Source organism: Trachurus japonicus, chromosome 14 (assembly GCF_045865225.1).
Source record: "Trachurus japonicus isolate A0001 chromosome 14, Traja_1.0".
Classification (NCBI taxonomy): Eukaryota; Metazoa; Chordata; class Actinopteri; order Carangiformes; family Carangidae; genus Trachurus; species Trachurus japonicus.
The window spans coordinates 15201836-15218467 of NC_140920.1; the positions used below are offsets into that span (position 1 = coordinate 15201836).

The 16632-nt window shown below is 39.9% G+C and overlaps 2 protein-coding genes across 2 annotated transcripts; both read left to right on the forward strand.

Moving 5' to 3' along the window:
* Positions 1–357: 357 nt before the first annotated feature.
* On the forward strand, positions 358–4711 carry spag7 (sperm associated antigen 7). Its single transcript, XM_085797939.1, has 7 exons — positions 358–449; positions 1609–1676; positions 1782–1870; positions 1967–2051; positions 2180–2269; positions 3249–3402; positions 3504–4711. The coding sequence occupies exons 1-7, from the start codon at positions 365–367 to the stop codon at positions 3617–3619; spliced, it is 687 nt and encodes a 228-aa protein (XP_085654065.1). The 5' UTR covers positions 358–364; the 3' UTR covers positions 3620–4711.
* A 606-nt stretch (positions 4712–5317) lies between these two features.
* chrdl2 (chordin-like 2) lies at positions 5318–11760 on the forward strand. Its single transcript, XM_085797941.1, has 11 exons — positions 5318–5482; positions 5938–6050; positions 6203–6296; positions 6426–6571; positions 8130–8223; positions 8658–8719; positions 9359–9527; positions 9650–9838; positions 9916–10089; positions 10478–10570; positions 10667–11760. Exons 1-11 carry the CDS (start codon positions 5416–5418, stop codon positions 10798–10800), a joined length of 1335 nt encoding a protein of 444 aa, XP_085654067.1. The 5' UTR covers positions 5318–5415; the 3' UTR covers positions 10801–11760.
* The last annotated feature ends 4872 nt before the right edge of the window (positions 11761–16632 follow it).

Genomic DNA, 16632 nt, shown 5'->3' on the forward strand with positions numbered 1-16632 from the left:
AAAAAAATAGTCCCCTAAAAAAAAGAAAAAGAAATGAAAATTAAACTTTGTTCCCCTTCTCACTGTAAATAGATAGATAGATAGATAGATAGATAGATAGATAGATAGATAGATAGATAGATAGATAGATAGATAGATAGATAGATAGATAGATAGATAGATAGATAGATAGATAGATAGATAGATAGATAGCACATTGTGGTTTCATTGTGTAATAACATTCCGGTACAGAAGGAGGCGACAAATGTTTTATTTGCACGTTTTCCCCACGCGAAGAGAAGCGTGGTCGTGGGCGCATGCGCAGTCGGTCCGGCTGCAGCCAACAACAACAACAGTCCGGACCGTCTGCCCTCTCACTTCCAAGATGGCGGACCTCCTGGGCTCGATCTTAAACTCGATGGAGAAGCCTCCGACTGTCGGAGACCAGGAGAGCCGACGAAAGGCTCGAGGTACATTCAGTTTAGCTGCTCTGATAAAACCTCATTGTGTGTTAGTTTGGAGCTGCGGAGGTAGTGGCGGGGATATGAGACTGGGAAGTGTGTAAAAAATAAAACCGAAGAGAGAGACAGGCGACGACGAGAGCTCCTCCGGTGCTGCTATTGGCTCGTTGAGCTTTCAAGTATAAACTCTGCTGCGGGTCGGTCGGTCGGTCGGTCGGTCGGTCTGACCGCCTCAGCAGCAGGATGGATGAGAGGACAGACTCTGGACCACAGGCAGCTGCTGTCGTTGTAACACAAACCTATCGCACCACTGTGTAAGCGGACAGTGCCGGTGTATGCGGCGCAGCCTCCTCCTCCTGGATGTGAGCTTGCAGGGGGAAGTTATTTCTGCGCACTCTCAGTGCTCTGCCCTTCAGACATCTGCCCTCATTATCCTCATGCTGCTTAGACTTAAACCATTTTACTCGCCATCAGCTCGGGGTATGGGGCCTAAAGAGAAATAGACTATTTGAGGTTAAATAAAAGTGAATCATGTACATAATATGTGTACATGATGTCAAGCTTAATAGCCATCAATTCCACAGGCACATGGTCAACCCATAGCATCACATGCTACTGAAAGTTTCCACTAAACTCAATCAGCAGTAATGTAAACATTAACATTGGCTTAGTTTTTTTTTAATATATATATATATATAAAATGCAGCATCACAAAACATGTGAAACTGGGAATACTTAATAATTCATTCATGTCTGTTGATCTCAGACCTATAGCACTGTATCTAGGTGGAGTACAGTATTGTAACAAATACAAAACATTATCCAAATTGCAGTCATTGTGAGCACATAGCTAAAACAAAGTGGTCAAATCAACTCTATTTACGTCATGGGTAGGCCCACCAATAAAACATCTGACGCCGTTTCCTCACAGTCACATGCAACAAATAATAAGCTCTGAGTCATTCTGAGCTCCAGCCCTGAACAATCTGGAAATGAGGCTCTGGGATTGCAGAAAGTTTGGCTTTAGAAATATAAGAAGGCTGGTTGTATTAAGTCTGCATGATCTTATGTTGTTGACAATGGAAAGTTTAAACGCTATCAGACACAATACAAAATACAACAATACAAACAAAACCCCATGAAAACTTCCAACTTCTGTACTTTTAAGAGCAAGCAGCGAGACTCAAGAAGATGGAGGAGGATGAGAAAAGAAAGAAAGCACAGTTCAGGAAGAAGGTAAGACCCCCGAAATACCCACTGGATTTAGAAATGGCACAGAGCTTTTGTGACATGGACTATTCAAAATGACACAGACTTTGACTCCCTGCATCTTTTGTTTAGATGGAGAAAGAAGTGTCAGATTTCATCCAAGACAGTGCACAACAGAAACGAAAATACAACCCGATGGGGAAGATTGAGAGGAGTATATTGTTAGTATTCAGTATTTCACATAAGCAAAGTAAGAAACTGTAACGTTTTTTTTGTCACATGTTCACAACTATGTGTCCTTTCTTTCTGTCTCGTAGACATGATGTTGCAGAAGTGGCTGGCCTGACTTCATTTTCTTTCGGAGAGGACGAAGAGAGTCGTTATGTTATGCTTTTCAAGAAGGTCTGACCTGAAAACTTTTTCATGTAGTCTTTCACATATTTAAAAAAAAAACAACTTGCTAGGCACAGCCTGTGAGAATTGCAGTGAGGAGGAGTAATGTGGCTGTTTTCCACCTCATGCCGTGGCAGGAGTTTGCACCATCAGATGAGGAGCTGGAAGCCTATCGCAAAGGAGAGGAGTGGGACCCGAAACTGGCGGAGCAGCGGCGAAGACTAAAAGTAAGACTGGATGCTCGCTAAAACTAAAACTAGCAGTGAAACAATAATTTAGTAAACTGCAATAAAAATAACTAAATAAAAACTACAATGAACATTGCAAAACTAACTGAAAATAAACTGAATCAATATTGCAGATAATATTTGCTTAGTTTTCTTAGAGATGGCTAAAGTTGCAGGAAGAAAACGCTACAGCTCAATATGGGACGACTTTGAGTACGACCCACAGGTACATAATGTAACTTGATGAGGACTGATGGGAACATTAATGGGATGCAACTAAAAGGGAAAAATCGCACAAATTTGGAAGTTCATCTTTCTCCTAATACCTAAAAAAAAAAACTACAACTGCTTAATCACTTGTGGAACTAACTAAAACTAAATAGAAATTTAAAACCATAATAACCTTGGTCCATACTACGTCTAGTTTTGTGTAACAATAAAATCAGCAACCTTTGGTTCCATGTTGTTGTTTGTCATCATGGCACATTTCTCTCATTCCTGTCAATTAGTAGCTGAATGTCGAACAAGCACCATGAAATAGTTGATATCTCAGAATGAAAGTGAAAGCATTTCTCTGTAGAGCTGCCATCACGAGTCAAACAGGTGAAAAATGTGACAAAGGAGACACCTGTTCCTTCAGTGGAGCATTAAGAAATACAATCAGATGACAAGCTGTGTGTTTCACAAACTGCTTTGACTTTTCAATGTCTGGGTTAGTAGTAGAGGTCACTTCTGTTTGTCTTTGATGTATTTTATATGCACATCACACAGTACCAGTGTAGCACAGTACAAGCCATGTTAATTAATTCACCTATTTGAAGCAGCTGCCTCTGAACATATGTTGTTGTTTTTTTCTTTAGTTTTTTTAATATCATTGCCAGGTTAATCCCAAGAATATTTATCCATGTATCTTAATGATATCTGACAGAGCAAAGACTTAGGGAGTGACGTCACCGTGCCTGACTTTGTGTCCCTACAGGAGCAGGCTGCACAGGAAATGTCCGAGTCCAGTCAGACAAAGAAGACAGAAGCTCCTAATTCAAACTACAGAGACAAGTACAGTCACCTGATTGGCACCTCAGCTGCTAAAGACGCAGCACACACACTAGAGGCCAACAGGGCTTATGGCTGTGGTGAGTTAATGTTGCATAGAGAAACACTGTTTTACTTTGGACCCCCACCCCCTCTGAACATGTGTGTTCACTGATGATGTTGTGAATGTTCATCCCCCCAGTGCCGGTGGCCAACAAGCGGGACACTCGCTCTATAGAGGAAGCCATGAATGAAATCAGAGCGAAGAAACGTCAGAAACGAGAGGACGACACAGGAGCTCACAGCAGCAGTTCTTGAGTCTCCAACTGTTTCTGCTCTATCTACTGTTGTGTGGGAGTGTGCGTGCGTGCGTGTGTGTGTGTATATATGTGTGCGGGCGTGTTAGTGTGTCTGTTTGAACACTCTTAATTCAATCTGTAATGCAATATCCTTTACTTCAAAAGTTTAACTTATATGACAGGCATTGAATCCTGTGTGTTTTCCTCTTCTTTGACCAAGTCTGTGCTGAAATCCTGTTCAGTGGAAGATGCTCAGGTGCGTCTGATCCAGGAGGTGGATTATTATACATGAATAACATTAGTCTGTGACCTTCTGTCAGTTATCAAGCTTCTCTCACACACGATTGGAAACTCAAGAGTATGAGAAACCTTTTTTTTATTGAAACAGGAAATGAGTGTCTCAGTGTTCAGCCACATAAAAACACCCGTTATCGTCATATAGCCTATATAAATTTTTAAGGTCATTTTTTTGGCAGTGATTAATGTCTTTGATGCAGATATGGATTTATAGTCCTCAGTGACATTTTTATCATTATCAATATTTACAGTGTTCAGCTTTTGCCAGGCCGGATGATGATTTGAGAACAAGGTTTTTGGCGAAGCAAAGTCACAATGACAGCGTTCCAAGTATCCAGTGCAGTTTTTAAAAGGGAAACAGCGATGATGTCTCTCGACCAGCTTTTGGTTCGGTTTGGTGAACCCCCCCTCCCCCCTCCTAATGTCAACCTATATAAAATCTTTGTCAAGTTGGAAGCATGCCATTTCCTCCATCTTTAGAGGAACCCCGTTTTTTTAGTGTGTTTTAGACATCTGTGATTATGTCTATGTTTTTTTTGTTTTTGTTTCTATACGTCTGCACTGACTGTGAATTAAACTGTTTTACTCATAGGTAAATGCTTTATTTTCAGGTCATGCAATGACTTTCAATAGGGATCATAGTAAGGAGCGGGAGGGCCAGTCTCCTTGTTGGGATATGGCTCATTAAGGTTTATTCTGTCTTTTTTCATGTCTTTAAGTAAAAGTTTCTTGACATCTTAATGTCTATTTTACCATGTTTGCACTGTTTTATCCTCCCCACCCTGTGTGTTAATAAATGGAGAACAGTATTAGACCTATGCCTGTATGTTGCCCTCATTTCTGCACAGACAATCTACTGTTGGCTGAATTAGAAACATAACAAGAACACTTAAGATTCAAGATTTAATGATTTTCACTGTCAATTCTCTGTATGACAAGACATACAGAAGAATTGAAAAGTTGTTTTTCTCTCACCAAAGATAAATATTCTAGATATAAATTAATGCTGTAGAAAATAATATATAAGATCACCTATAGTATAGGTGATCTTATATATTATTAAGTATAGTGCAAATGGTAGCTAATGTTAAAGTCCAGGGGCAGGGGGCAGAGCTCAACCACCTCAAACATAATCATAGAGTTGACTTTGCATTAGTATTATTCAGTTGAATCCCCACCAACACGTTATGTAATAGGAGACAGTGGCTCTAATGAAGTACACTGTACCTGTATAAAACAGTCTGACAGCCAGCAGACAAAAATGTTGTGTTGTGTGGGTTAATGTGGATCTGTGGGCTTTATTTGGCCACACTCTGTCTCATCTATTTTAAGGTCATGCGTTCACTCCGCCGTCATCCCTGCGGTTTATGAGGTTTCTGTCCTGAGGGAGGCGCCAGAGATTAACTAAGAAAACGTTGGATTTTTTTTTCATCCCCGTTTCACACTGTCCTGTAGTTTCTGTCCTGCAGAAACATATTTATTGCGCGTTGAAGACTCAGTCACGCACATGTGAAAAAAATGAAGTCCATGCTTTTGCTCCTTTTCATCATTTGGTTTGCAGATGCAGAGCTAAAACCCCGGAAAGGTAAGACCAGACCCTGCTGATGCTTATTGTCCTAATCTGACGTGAAGGGGCTTGAAATAAGGAAAAGCGTGAAAATGTTACTCAAGTGAGGAAAACTTTGTCGGACTCAGCCAAAGCTGAACTCTTACTTTAAGACCAACATCCTCTCTTGCTTTAAACACAACTTTGGTGTTTTGTGGTCTAAGTTATTCACCTCAGTCTGTCACAGAAGCCACAGAAAGTTCAATCTTCTTTTTGCCTGAATAGTTATGAGCTCAAGTGGGATCAGTGGCATCTGTAGTTTCCACTGTTTTCCTCTAGTTTGCATTACAGCTTGGAGCTGATTGTGGCTTTGACAAAGTGCCTTTGACTAATGTTTATTTTGGTTCACATGTTTGGGTTGTTTTTTTTCGTGCTAGTTTATCTGCGCCATATGAGTTTCTCAATGGATCATCTGTCTCATTTTTGACACCCAGGGTCCGGGGTGGTGTGTACTTTTAAAGACAAGACCTACAGCCCAGGAGACAGCTGGCATCCCTACCTGGAGCCCTTCGGCTTTATGTTCTGCATGCGATGTGTCTGCACAGAGGTAACCCACTGTTAATATCCTGCTAATCGTGTCACTCAAAAGGAATATTACACCAAAATTATCCAGCTGCCTCTACTCTGCTCTGGCATGAGAGTGATGGGGATTTTGAAGGTGAGCTGTGCTTTTTAAACTTCCACTGCTTCTCTCTTTAGACGGGCCATGTGAAATGTAACACAATCAAGTGTCCGACTCTGCCATGTGAAAACCCTGTAGCTGAGCCTCAGCAGTGTTGTCCAAGATGCACAGGTAAGACCCTCTTGTCCCTAAACACCTCACCAGCTCTGAGCCTTTTGACAGAATCCATTCTGGTTGTGACTTCAAAGCCCCCTGTCCTGTGTGATGTGCCCCCCCCACCCCCCTACCCCCCTCCCTCAGATGAGCCCAGGATCCCTGCAGGGCTGAGAGCCTCGGTGAAATCCTGCAGGTATAATGGAAGCATTTATCAGCCAGGGGAGACCTTCACTAAGCACGACCTCTTCCCATCCAAGCAAAGCAATCAGTGCGTTATGTGCACATGCTCTGTAAGTTACACATCATTTACTCCTTTTGTTTTCAGTCAGGGTGTGTTAGACTATCACATCCCAAATGCATTGAGAGTAAAAGGAATGTAAGATCTATAATTTTAGCCATACATGTGGTGAAAGTCACGAAAGGAAATTTATCATGTCCTTCAGAGCCAAGAAAATAAAATAGAAGGAAATGGAAAAGAATAACAGCAGAATTACATTTTAAAAACCACAGTCTTTGCCAGAAGTAATGTTTTTAATTAGATGTTTTCCCACTTAATATTCATGAATTTCTCTCAGTACTCGTACTTTTGGGACAACTTATCCAAGCACAGTTTAAAGTGGGTGAATCAAAAGCTGCTTTTAATTACAAGGTGTGCATGAAATGAAAATCTTCAAACTACACAACACAGTTTCTTTTTGACAGCAAGGAAACTTGTGTTTATTCCCATCAGAGTCTTAAAATAGGCCTAATGAATGCTGCAGCTCTATCACCTGAATGCCACCTTTGCATTTAAAGAAATCTTCTTTGTTTTTTCTGCAATTCATTTTGTGTGTGTGTGTGTTTGTGTGTATTGGCATCGTTAATAATGTTACTGCATATGCATGAGGCGTATCTCTGCCCTCAAACTTCCTGCTGCTAATGATATGCAATCAAAGTGGAAATGCATCGTTGAATTTCATTTAATTCTAAATATGCTGGTGAAAGGATCTTGCTGCGGTTTGTGTGTTGGCTTAGCTTGTTTGTGATTGGCACAAGGGCCTGGATGAAAGTTTTAATTTGGAAAACAAAAGGCAGATAATGGAGATGAAATGGGAAGTGAAGCCAACACTGAAATCACCCTGGCACTGTCATGATGTGACAAATTCATTTTATGAGTTGTTAAGTGGAGTTCATTAACAGATGTTTTTAAGTCTCCAAGAACGCATAACAATAAACTCATAAAAATGATTCATGGTATACATTTTTGAACAGAACAAATTGTGTTTATCTTAACACATTTCTTCATTTATCTCTTAGTCACTTGTAACTTGTTGCACTCACTGTTACAGCAGATTCTGTTCAGGACCTGCTCACAGATTTGCTTATTGTTGCGACACAGTTTAGCTTTCATTGTGAATTTATCAAAATGCCCTGAGATGCACTGAGGCGGCTCTGGTAGTAGAGCTGGTTGTCCATTATTCATAGGGCTGCTGGTTCGAGTGTCCTTCAGCTCTTAATTGTTTCCATTAAGCAGCTCGACAGCACTGTAGCAGCTCTGCCAGTGCTGGTGCATGAGTGTGTCCATGTGTGGAGATGGAAAATGCAATTTACTCTGGACAAAAGCCAAATAAATGTTAGGTCTCATTGTGTTTTTGTGCTTATATTTCAAGAGGAGTAGCTCTCAAACGACATTATGATTATATTTTTGGACTTGTTCCAAGTCATATACTGTAAATGTGAGTCTATGTGAATGGTAAAGAGGTCCGACGAGGCCCAGAAGCACCGGAGAACTTAGGGTCTCACTTTCTGGAGCACGTACTTGGAAATTAAAAAATAATAAGAAAGTTTTCCCTCCCTTTCTTTTCTCAGAATGGAAATATCTTCTGTGCTCTGAAAACATGCCAACCAATCATCTGTTCCTCACCACTTTCAGTTCCAGATACCTGCTGTTTGGTGTGTAAAGGTAGTCAAACTCCACGCTCCAGAAACTGTCTTTGCTCTGTTTCTGACCTGGAATCTTTTTTTTTTTAGGAATTTAAATTGTAGATCAGGGCGGAGTGCACGGCTGATTATTAGGAATGTTTTTTTTTCTCTCTGACACAGATTTTACAATATGCAGATAGAAACAAATGAATACTTGATACTTAATGTAATGAATTTATTTTGTTTTAATATAATGCAATTAATTTGAGGTATTGGTTAAAAACAACACATTATCTGAATAAATGACTTGATTAAATGTGGAACAGTATTATTATCATATCCTTAGTTATAATACCAGGTCAGTATATTTTAGATTTGGCCCAGCAAAAATGTAAATGAACATAGAGTCCCAGTGTTCTGTGTTAATTACAATTACTTACTTACATACTTGGTCTTTGGATTTCTTTTCCTTAGATCATGGCACCAGCGGCTCCTCTTCAACTGAGGATGGAAACCAGCAGCTGAACAGAGGCGTTGTATGTCGTTTCTGATATATTGGAAAAATAACATATATTAGACATGGTTCTAACATGAAACGTGTCTGTGTTTTAAAACATACTTAAATGTAGTGAAATACAGCAAAGATAGCTGTAGTTGAGTATCTGCACTTTAATTAACCGGCCTGGATTCAAATCTCACAGGCAAGTGTCTGCTCGTATGAAGTGTCCTTGAACGTGACACACATTGTTGCAGCCTTCAGGGGAGCTGCTCCGTGGCTGAGCCCGACCATTGACCTCCCTCTGCAAGAGGACAAGCAAATCAATTATTTTCCCTTAAGGATCGCCAGGATAATTTGCTCAACTTGGCATCACATTATTCAGATTAGTACTGAAACATCCATCTTGCTATGATAATTGAAGACAAAGACTTTCCCTCTGGATTTATGGACCATTTGGCCTGACAATCAGACTGAGCTGCAATGTTGTTTTATTTAAATTACTGAAAAAATCTGAGTCGTGGGCAGTGACTCAGCGATCCGGAGCCAGACTGTGAACCTTTTTGATTTAGTACTAAATATGATGCTGTTCAGCTATTACTGGGGGAAGATAGAAGCAAAGCCAAGAGCTGAGCTGATGAAAGATAACTGTGTTTTATTATATCTTTGTTTACAACAGAGGCATTCAGTCGACCAATGTCCTGGAGAGCCGAACAAGGCGCGGTCTGACCGTGCCACTCCACCCAAGGTCAGGACTTCTCCCAGAGGCCTGAGCCTGAGTAAACTTAACCTCAAAGGGGCTTCAGAGACCACTGTGAAGATTTTGTTGCAGAGGAAACACCAAAGAGGTGAGACTTTGACAAAACAGAAAGATCCTTTATAGGTGTTTGATTTTATGGACATCTTCCTCACAACTTTACGATCGTTTCCATATGTAGCACAAAGATCAGATGTTTTCCATTTTTCCCAGCCTGTTTATACAATGGCAAGACGTACTCTCATGGAGACATGTGGCACCCAGTTTTGGGGAAGGTCCTGGAATGCATCCTGTGCACTTGTACTGATGGTCTCCAGGACTGCAAACGCATCACGTGTCCCAGCCAGTATCCATGCCAGCATCCTATGAAATCAGCAGGAAAGTGCTGCAAGACTTGTCCAGGTATAGTCAACATTACTCATAACATAATGAATCTTTTATTGTGATATGACATTAATGCTCTGTTTTTGTCTCTATAGAGAGTAAAGCTGAGAGTAACCAGACACAGTGTTATCTGGGATATAAAAATAGCCTCTTGGTGTATAAAGTGGAATCATCTTTGAGAGTTGACCCGCCCAACACAATGAGGATCATTGCTGTTGAAAGACAAAGCACTGCTGAGGTCGAAGTGCAAGTGTGGAAGACTGTAGAAGGTAACGCATCGACTGGTGGTGCCTGTATTAAAGGAGTAGTGCAACATTTTAGAAATATCATTTTCTTGCACACAATAAGATGAGAAGATTGATGCATTTCTCTAAGCGAGCGAGAACAGTAGAAAGCAGCTAAATAACTAATTGTTTTTGTGAGCAAGTGGGCTGTTGCATGCTCATTATGGTGCTGATGTTTTCCTGTGTTTCTCGTCTTTATGCTAAGCTAAGCTAACCTCCGGTATCCTGACCATAGTTATAGTGTGTATTTAGTGTGCAGACATCAGGGTGGCATCAATTTTCTAATTTAACCTATTAAGAAAGTAAATAAGAGTATTTTCAAAAAATATTTCCGAAATGTGTTTGATTGTCATTTGGGTTTTTCTTTATACAGGTGTTTTACAATTAATGGAAATTGGTGACGTTCAAAGAAAAGATATTATGGATCATCCAGAAAATTACACAATGCTTACAACACTTGATGAAGGTTTGTTTAAAATGATCTCATGATGAATGTATTTGTTATGTTTTACTTTATCTTATTTAATTGAGTATGTCGTGTGTATGAATTCATTTCTTTCAGAGACATGGAGGAAGTTTAAAGAGGAGGGAGACAATCTGAGTAAAGCTCCTCAGACCACAATTTGTGAAGACGGCATTCGGGAGGTGGTGACTTTCCTAAACCCCACGCAGATTGAAGGCCTGTGTTCACCCTAATAGTTTCTCTTTATATCGATACTCCCCCCAAACGTACATGGTTGACACACATACTTCAGTCACGCATGTTGCACTTGGGTGTCCTGCATCATTCCTGTCATAATTGTGGAATTTCTCTTTTATAATATTGTTGCTTATCAGTTAATTCATACCTCATCGTCCATCACCTTTTAATCATCACATCTTTTTATTTGTTCATTTTTGGGTTTAACAACACGGGCTATTAGCAGTGTGGTTGGCAACTGTCTCAAACTTGGACGATAGTTCTGCTGATTCAAACATGAGTAGGTGGATTTAGATTGAAGCTATATACAGAATTCAACAACGGTAATGTGGATGGGCATCATAGATCTGGAGACAGTCTCAGTATCCAGCTCTGAGTCTGTGGGTCCAGACTTTGTAGACTCAGCTTCATTTGGGGACATTTTTGGATCAGTATCTCTAAAGCAAACCCTTTGCTTGAGTGTATGGATGCAGTGTGTATTGTTGAATATACTGGGCGACGGGCCATGCTCTTACTAGAATGTCAAGGGATTTTTTTAAGGCTGTTATATGATCAACATATTTATTGTAAATACAAATGGAGGTTTTGTCACCTTATTTAAAGTGTATTGGTTCTTGTTTGATTTGTGTATATACATTTGACTGTTTGAATGTTGTTGTTTTTGAATGACGTAGCAAAAGGCATTGAGTTAAATGCACAGCTTTTGTCAAAATTGTGTGTTTGTAAGTGAGAAAATAGCCTTTAAGATTTTTTCTTTCTGAATATAGACCTACTGTAGCTATTTTTATACAGCCGCAGGATTTGGTTTGTTATTATAGCCTAATGACATTTTACAACTCTACATACCAGAAATATTTGTATTTTAAAGTGGTCATTGTTGTGTAATGTAGCTTAATGCACTCTGTACCTCTTGCTCACGATTTTAACCCATAAAGTTTTCTCAGTGTTTTACACCAGCCAGAATCTTTTTGTCTGATTTGCTTCTAGATGCAGCTTTCATGCTTTAACGTTGTACGGCCTCACGGGTGTTGGAATAATTTGCATCAAGTCATTCATAGTAAGACAGTGGGAATATGCGCTGGAGACGGACTTAGCATGGGAATCTGAGCTCATGGTTGTTTTTGAAGGCGTTGCTTGAAAACGTTTTTTGTTGATTCATCTACAGTCTGCATGCTGGCCACAGCAGAGCCGTCCTAACACCGACATTGCCTCAAGGCGTCCATTTAATAGAGCTCCGGAAGGCCGGATAAACTGTGTTCCCGCTGGAGATGAAATGTTATCAGAGACATGGAAATCAAAAGCAGAAGTTTAAACTCCCTTCACTGCCTCCCAACCTCCCTATCACACACACACACACATACACACACATAATATTTCCCCAGAACCAGTATTCTCCTAAAAATAGCTATTTATTAACAATGTCACCTTGATGGGGACCCTTGCCTGCCCCAGCCCCCTTCTCAAAATCAAAAAGGGTTAAACTGTCCTTAAACACTGTCCTTTAAATATTTATGTTGTATATCTATTCTTGTGAGAATCACATCTTATTTTACATGATTTATAGGAGCTGATGAAACAGCTTGTCTTGTATTGCAAACTGAAAACTTCACCTCCATGTGCACTTTCAAAGTTGCTCTCTTCCTCTTCTGTGCTGTAAAGGAATTTAAGTGATTCATTCAACTTGCACTTAATGTAAAGTGCTGAATTAGTTGAGTTATTAATATCAATAATGATTTGCTGATGTACATAGTTTTTGTAGACTTCCCTTTTGTAGAGTTCCTCTCAGCTCTGCAGTGCCTCATCGTTAACCCTTAGCTTTACTGTTTTGTTTCACTCCTTTGCAGTGGTGTGGTCCATGTGATAATCAAGTATATTCAGTACAAAGCATTAATATTTCAGTATACCCACTACAACAAAACTATTTGTCTAGTCTATGTGATATGAGCAGTTTACCCACCTAAAAAGCAGAATACGCACTACAACAATTTAGACTACACCACTGCTGCTTTGATATCACAGTGTTTTTTTTTTTTTCTATTTAGTCAAAAACAAAAACCTTAAAAAAAAACACTGTCTACACATTGAGCATCAAAGTGCAGAGACACATGTTAGCTACTAGCTTGCGAAGGGTGGTGGAGCCCATAGAAAGAGCTAAAAGAGAGAAAATAATATACTTTTATTCGGGTGTAATGAATGACAGTGTTGCTCTGTACCTGCTTGACATGGAAAAAGTAACTGTTTGCTACCCCTAATCACCTGAAAAGGTGATTATTTTGTTATTATGTTTCATACTTAACTTGTTTCTAGTGCCCCCAAGTGGCCAAAAGTGCATTTTAACAACATGCAATCTGTTGAAAAGTTGTAAAACCTTTAAGTGCAATTTAAAATAAGTGGCAAAACATAAATTCTAACATGACTACATACATAGGCCTGTTGTATCCATTATTTCCCCCATATTCCTGTTTTGGCCATTTGTAATGAAATTACCAGAGGAAAAAAATATCTTCAGTTAAAGGTTTTTGAATTTCTGTGTCATGGGGATTGCACTATTGGTAACATGTGGTGTAGGATTGTGTTGGCAGATCTAAATGTAGGCCAAGAAACGGAGGGACATCTGTATTTCCAAAACACTGAGCAAAGGAAGTAGCCTATAATACTGAATAATTAGTTCGGTTCCACCGAAAACACATTCAAACTTTGAATAACATTATTGTAGACAAGTTGCCCGGTCATGGAAAAAAGAGTTCTCTCTACAGCCCAGAAACAGTGGTTTGTTCGGCAGCACCGTGTGCAGTCTGTTCACCAGGCTGTTTGATCAACAGGTGTCAAATTATCACTGTGGTTCCCATGACTCAGTCAGTGTGCAACTGCAGATTTAGTAGACTGAGTGGGTGCTTCAGAATAATGTTGCTTCCCTTCTCTGTGAACTCCCGACATGCTCCCTCTGTACCCTCCCCTTCCACAATGAGTCATTGTGTTTCTTTCACACTTTGCGCCAGACAGCTCTGTCCGTCTCTCACTGAAGGCATGAAACAATATTTTGAAACAAACGTTCTTCCCCTTGTGTGCCTTCATTACTCACACAAATATTTTTGTGTAAGTTGCTGGACCTGACAGTTTACAACAGTCTCTCCCCTTAGTCGTCCAAAGTGGCTGTTCCAGTCTGAAGGGTGAGAAAGGGGTGTTCTACTTTATTGCTGCCAACTTAAATTAGTAATTAACATTTGCACGTTGTCATTTTCCCATGCAGGTCATTAAAAGATAAGTGTTAATTGTTCAGGTTTAAAACCGTTCTTATGCGTCTGCCACTGCATGTTTCAATGTCCGTGTCACTCATTTTTGATAGAAATCCTATCTGTCCACATTTTGTGAATGTTTGAATTCGTCTCACGGGCCAATTCAGCTATGCATGCTTAATCTTGGCTCTGGCAATTGTAACAGCTGGGGGCAGTCAGTAGGTATAAATCATGCAGTCGGTCAGCTCTCTGTGTATGTGTACTCCGCCCTGCTGCCCATGTAGCCCAGATTCAGTGAGAAGTGAAGAAAATGTGAGACTCGGGGTTACGTCTCGGCTCAGGGTTGGAGGCACCTCTTTGACATTATTATATTGACAAATCTGTTTTTGCCTTTGTCCCATATGCCACTTCCTTTGTGACGCAGTCAGAGAGCAAAAAACTAATTCATGCGTGTTACAGAAGCGGTTGAAGTCAAAGTTCATATGGATTTTTTACTCGCTTGCTGTAGCTCTGCATTAATCATGCAACCTTGTCGAGCTGAACTTGTTTCAGACGTCTGAATAAAGCATCCTCATGTGCTGCAGCAAGTCGCTCCTCGCAGATGTCTACAGTGTTTGTGAGGAACTGAAGCATTGCAAATCAATCAGGCAGTCTTTTGATTCAAAGGGAGCCAAACTGTGTTAAGTTAATTAAGTCTGATAGATGCGTTTGCTTTCATAGCTGATTAAGGTGCTCCACAGAACCCCTGAGTTTATACTTCATCAAAATACTTCCGAAATCTATCAAGGGCTCTGTTTTTTACACCCTTACCCTCTCGTTAATTAAGTTGGCCCTGATCATTTTAGCTGATGATTGGAGTCTGGCCAAGAAAACATGGACAATACTGGGATACATGTCATGAACACTTTGGTCTTCATCCGTTTATCCTGAGCGGCTCAGCTTAAAGGTCAAAATTTTAAACACATGCTAGTAATGACTGTAAACTATTAAAGACAGACCACAGTGAGATCTTTTGTTTCACAGAAGAAAGAGGACCGACAACAACTTTACGGTTATGATCTGTAATTAATAATGGCCTCTTTTCAGATGTCAGCCAGAGTATCCGAAGCCTTTCCAGGATAACATGATAATTGTGTTACAGTTCAATTGTCCATCAAAAGAAATAATGAATAGGTCCAGTCTGCAGTGAACTCATTTGGCACTTGAGTAATGAGGAGTGTTGATGAGGTATTCAGGCCTATTCTTCCTGAGCCAAATCTGGTGTCTGAGTCTCCACAGGGTTATCCACAAAGCTTAACTGTTGGCCCTCAATTTGAGAGTCAAACAAATCTTACCCAAACATTTCTCAGGCTTGATTGCCACAGCGACTGCTCCAGATGTGTAAATGTGCTGCCTTCAGATCTACAGAATAAAACATATAGATATATAAACACAAATCTGTCTAAGACACGGACGGGCGATGCCTTTCTCCACCATGTCTTTTGTTATTTTTGCTTTTGGACACAGCACCCGGCTCTCCTGCCAGAATCTGTTATATCACCAAGCGCATGGATAAAATGTGTTTTCAGTTAATAACTCACCTCATCAGTTTTTCATGGTAAGAGCAAAAGAGGTTACAGAGGAAAAGTAGAACTGAGCCTTTTTGTTTGTCCATTTACTCTTTGTTGATGTTAATATGAGGAGGACTCCAATAAAAATAAAAAAGACACACGAATTTCCATTCGCTTCACCCCACAACGCAAAGTGGATCTAACTTTGTGCTTATTAAAGCGAAAACCTCTGGAATAACTTTGCATAGTTATAGGAATTAAATTACAGACATATGTGGATCGTCTAATTATCTTCGGTCTTGAAGTGATTTGTCACATTATTAGACCATTTTCACTTCTTAAAACACGCATGCCTCCATGAGGTCAACAAGTGTAAATCACCAAAAGCAGGCCAGAGAGCAGAACGTGTTTGTAGTGAAGTTTGCACTGTCATCTGTTATGATCAATAGAAAAAATAGCCACTGACATACAGTTAGAAAACAGGATCAACTTATCAAAATATCATTCAACATCCCATATTTCACATTTTCTCTGAATTTTTTTCATCTACAGTAGTGCAGTTTTACAGCTCCTCCTCATTTCATGTCAGGCTTTGAGCCTCTCTGCTGATTGGCTGACAGTTTTCTGAGTGATGTGCAGCCAGGCCAACTGTAGTTAATAAATGATTGCCTTCTACTGTAACTTGGTAAAAGTTATCAAGAAATAGTCATAGTCATAATCAGTCAGTGCCGAAATAAACTGAACATGGGATAAAATATGGGTGTTGATTCATAATTTTCTATTGTCTCTGAAGTTTTTTTTAATCTGGTCTCTAATGTTATTATTCTTGGTAACTTCTTGTGCAGTGATTTATTGGCTTCCTGATGCCCAACTGTGCAGCATCTCTGTCTTCTAGCTTTCTAATAAGAGCTTATTGTTGTGTTTAATAAAAAAGTTAATAAAAGTTACAACAAACAACAACGCAAAAAGGAAAAAGAGTCATAAGTCTGAATATGTCCTGCATGTGGGCGGTTTCTTCTTGGATAGTGATACTTTCACTTTC

Coding starts and splice junctions, on each gene's coding strand:
- spag7 (XM_085797939.1), top strand. CDS start 365: ATGGCGGACCTCCTGGGCTCGATCTTAAACTCGATGGAGAAGCCTCCG. Junction 2,270..3,248: donor AGCAGCGGCGAAGACTAAAA/GTAAGACTGGAT, acceptor GTGTCCCTACAG/GAGCAGGCTGCACAGGAAAT. Junction 3,403..3,503: donor CAACAGGGCTTATGGCTGTG/GTGAGTTAATGT, acceptor TCATCCCCCCAG/TGCCGGTGGCCAACAAGCGG.
- chrdl2 (XM_085797941.1), top strand. CDS start 5,416: ATGAAGTCCATGCTTTTGCTCCTTTTCATCATTTGGTTTGCAGATGCA. Junction 5,483..5,937: donor AGAGCTAAAACCCCGGAAAG/GTAAGACCAGAC, acceptor TTTGACACCCAG/GGTCCGGGGTGGTGTGTACT. Junction 9,839..9,915: donor GTGCTGCAAGACTTGTCCAG/GTATAGTCAACA, acceptor TTGTCTCTATAG/AGAGTAAAGCTGAGAGTAAC.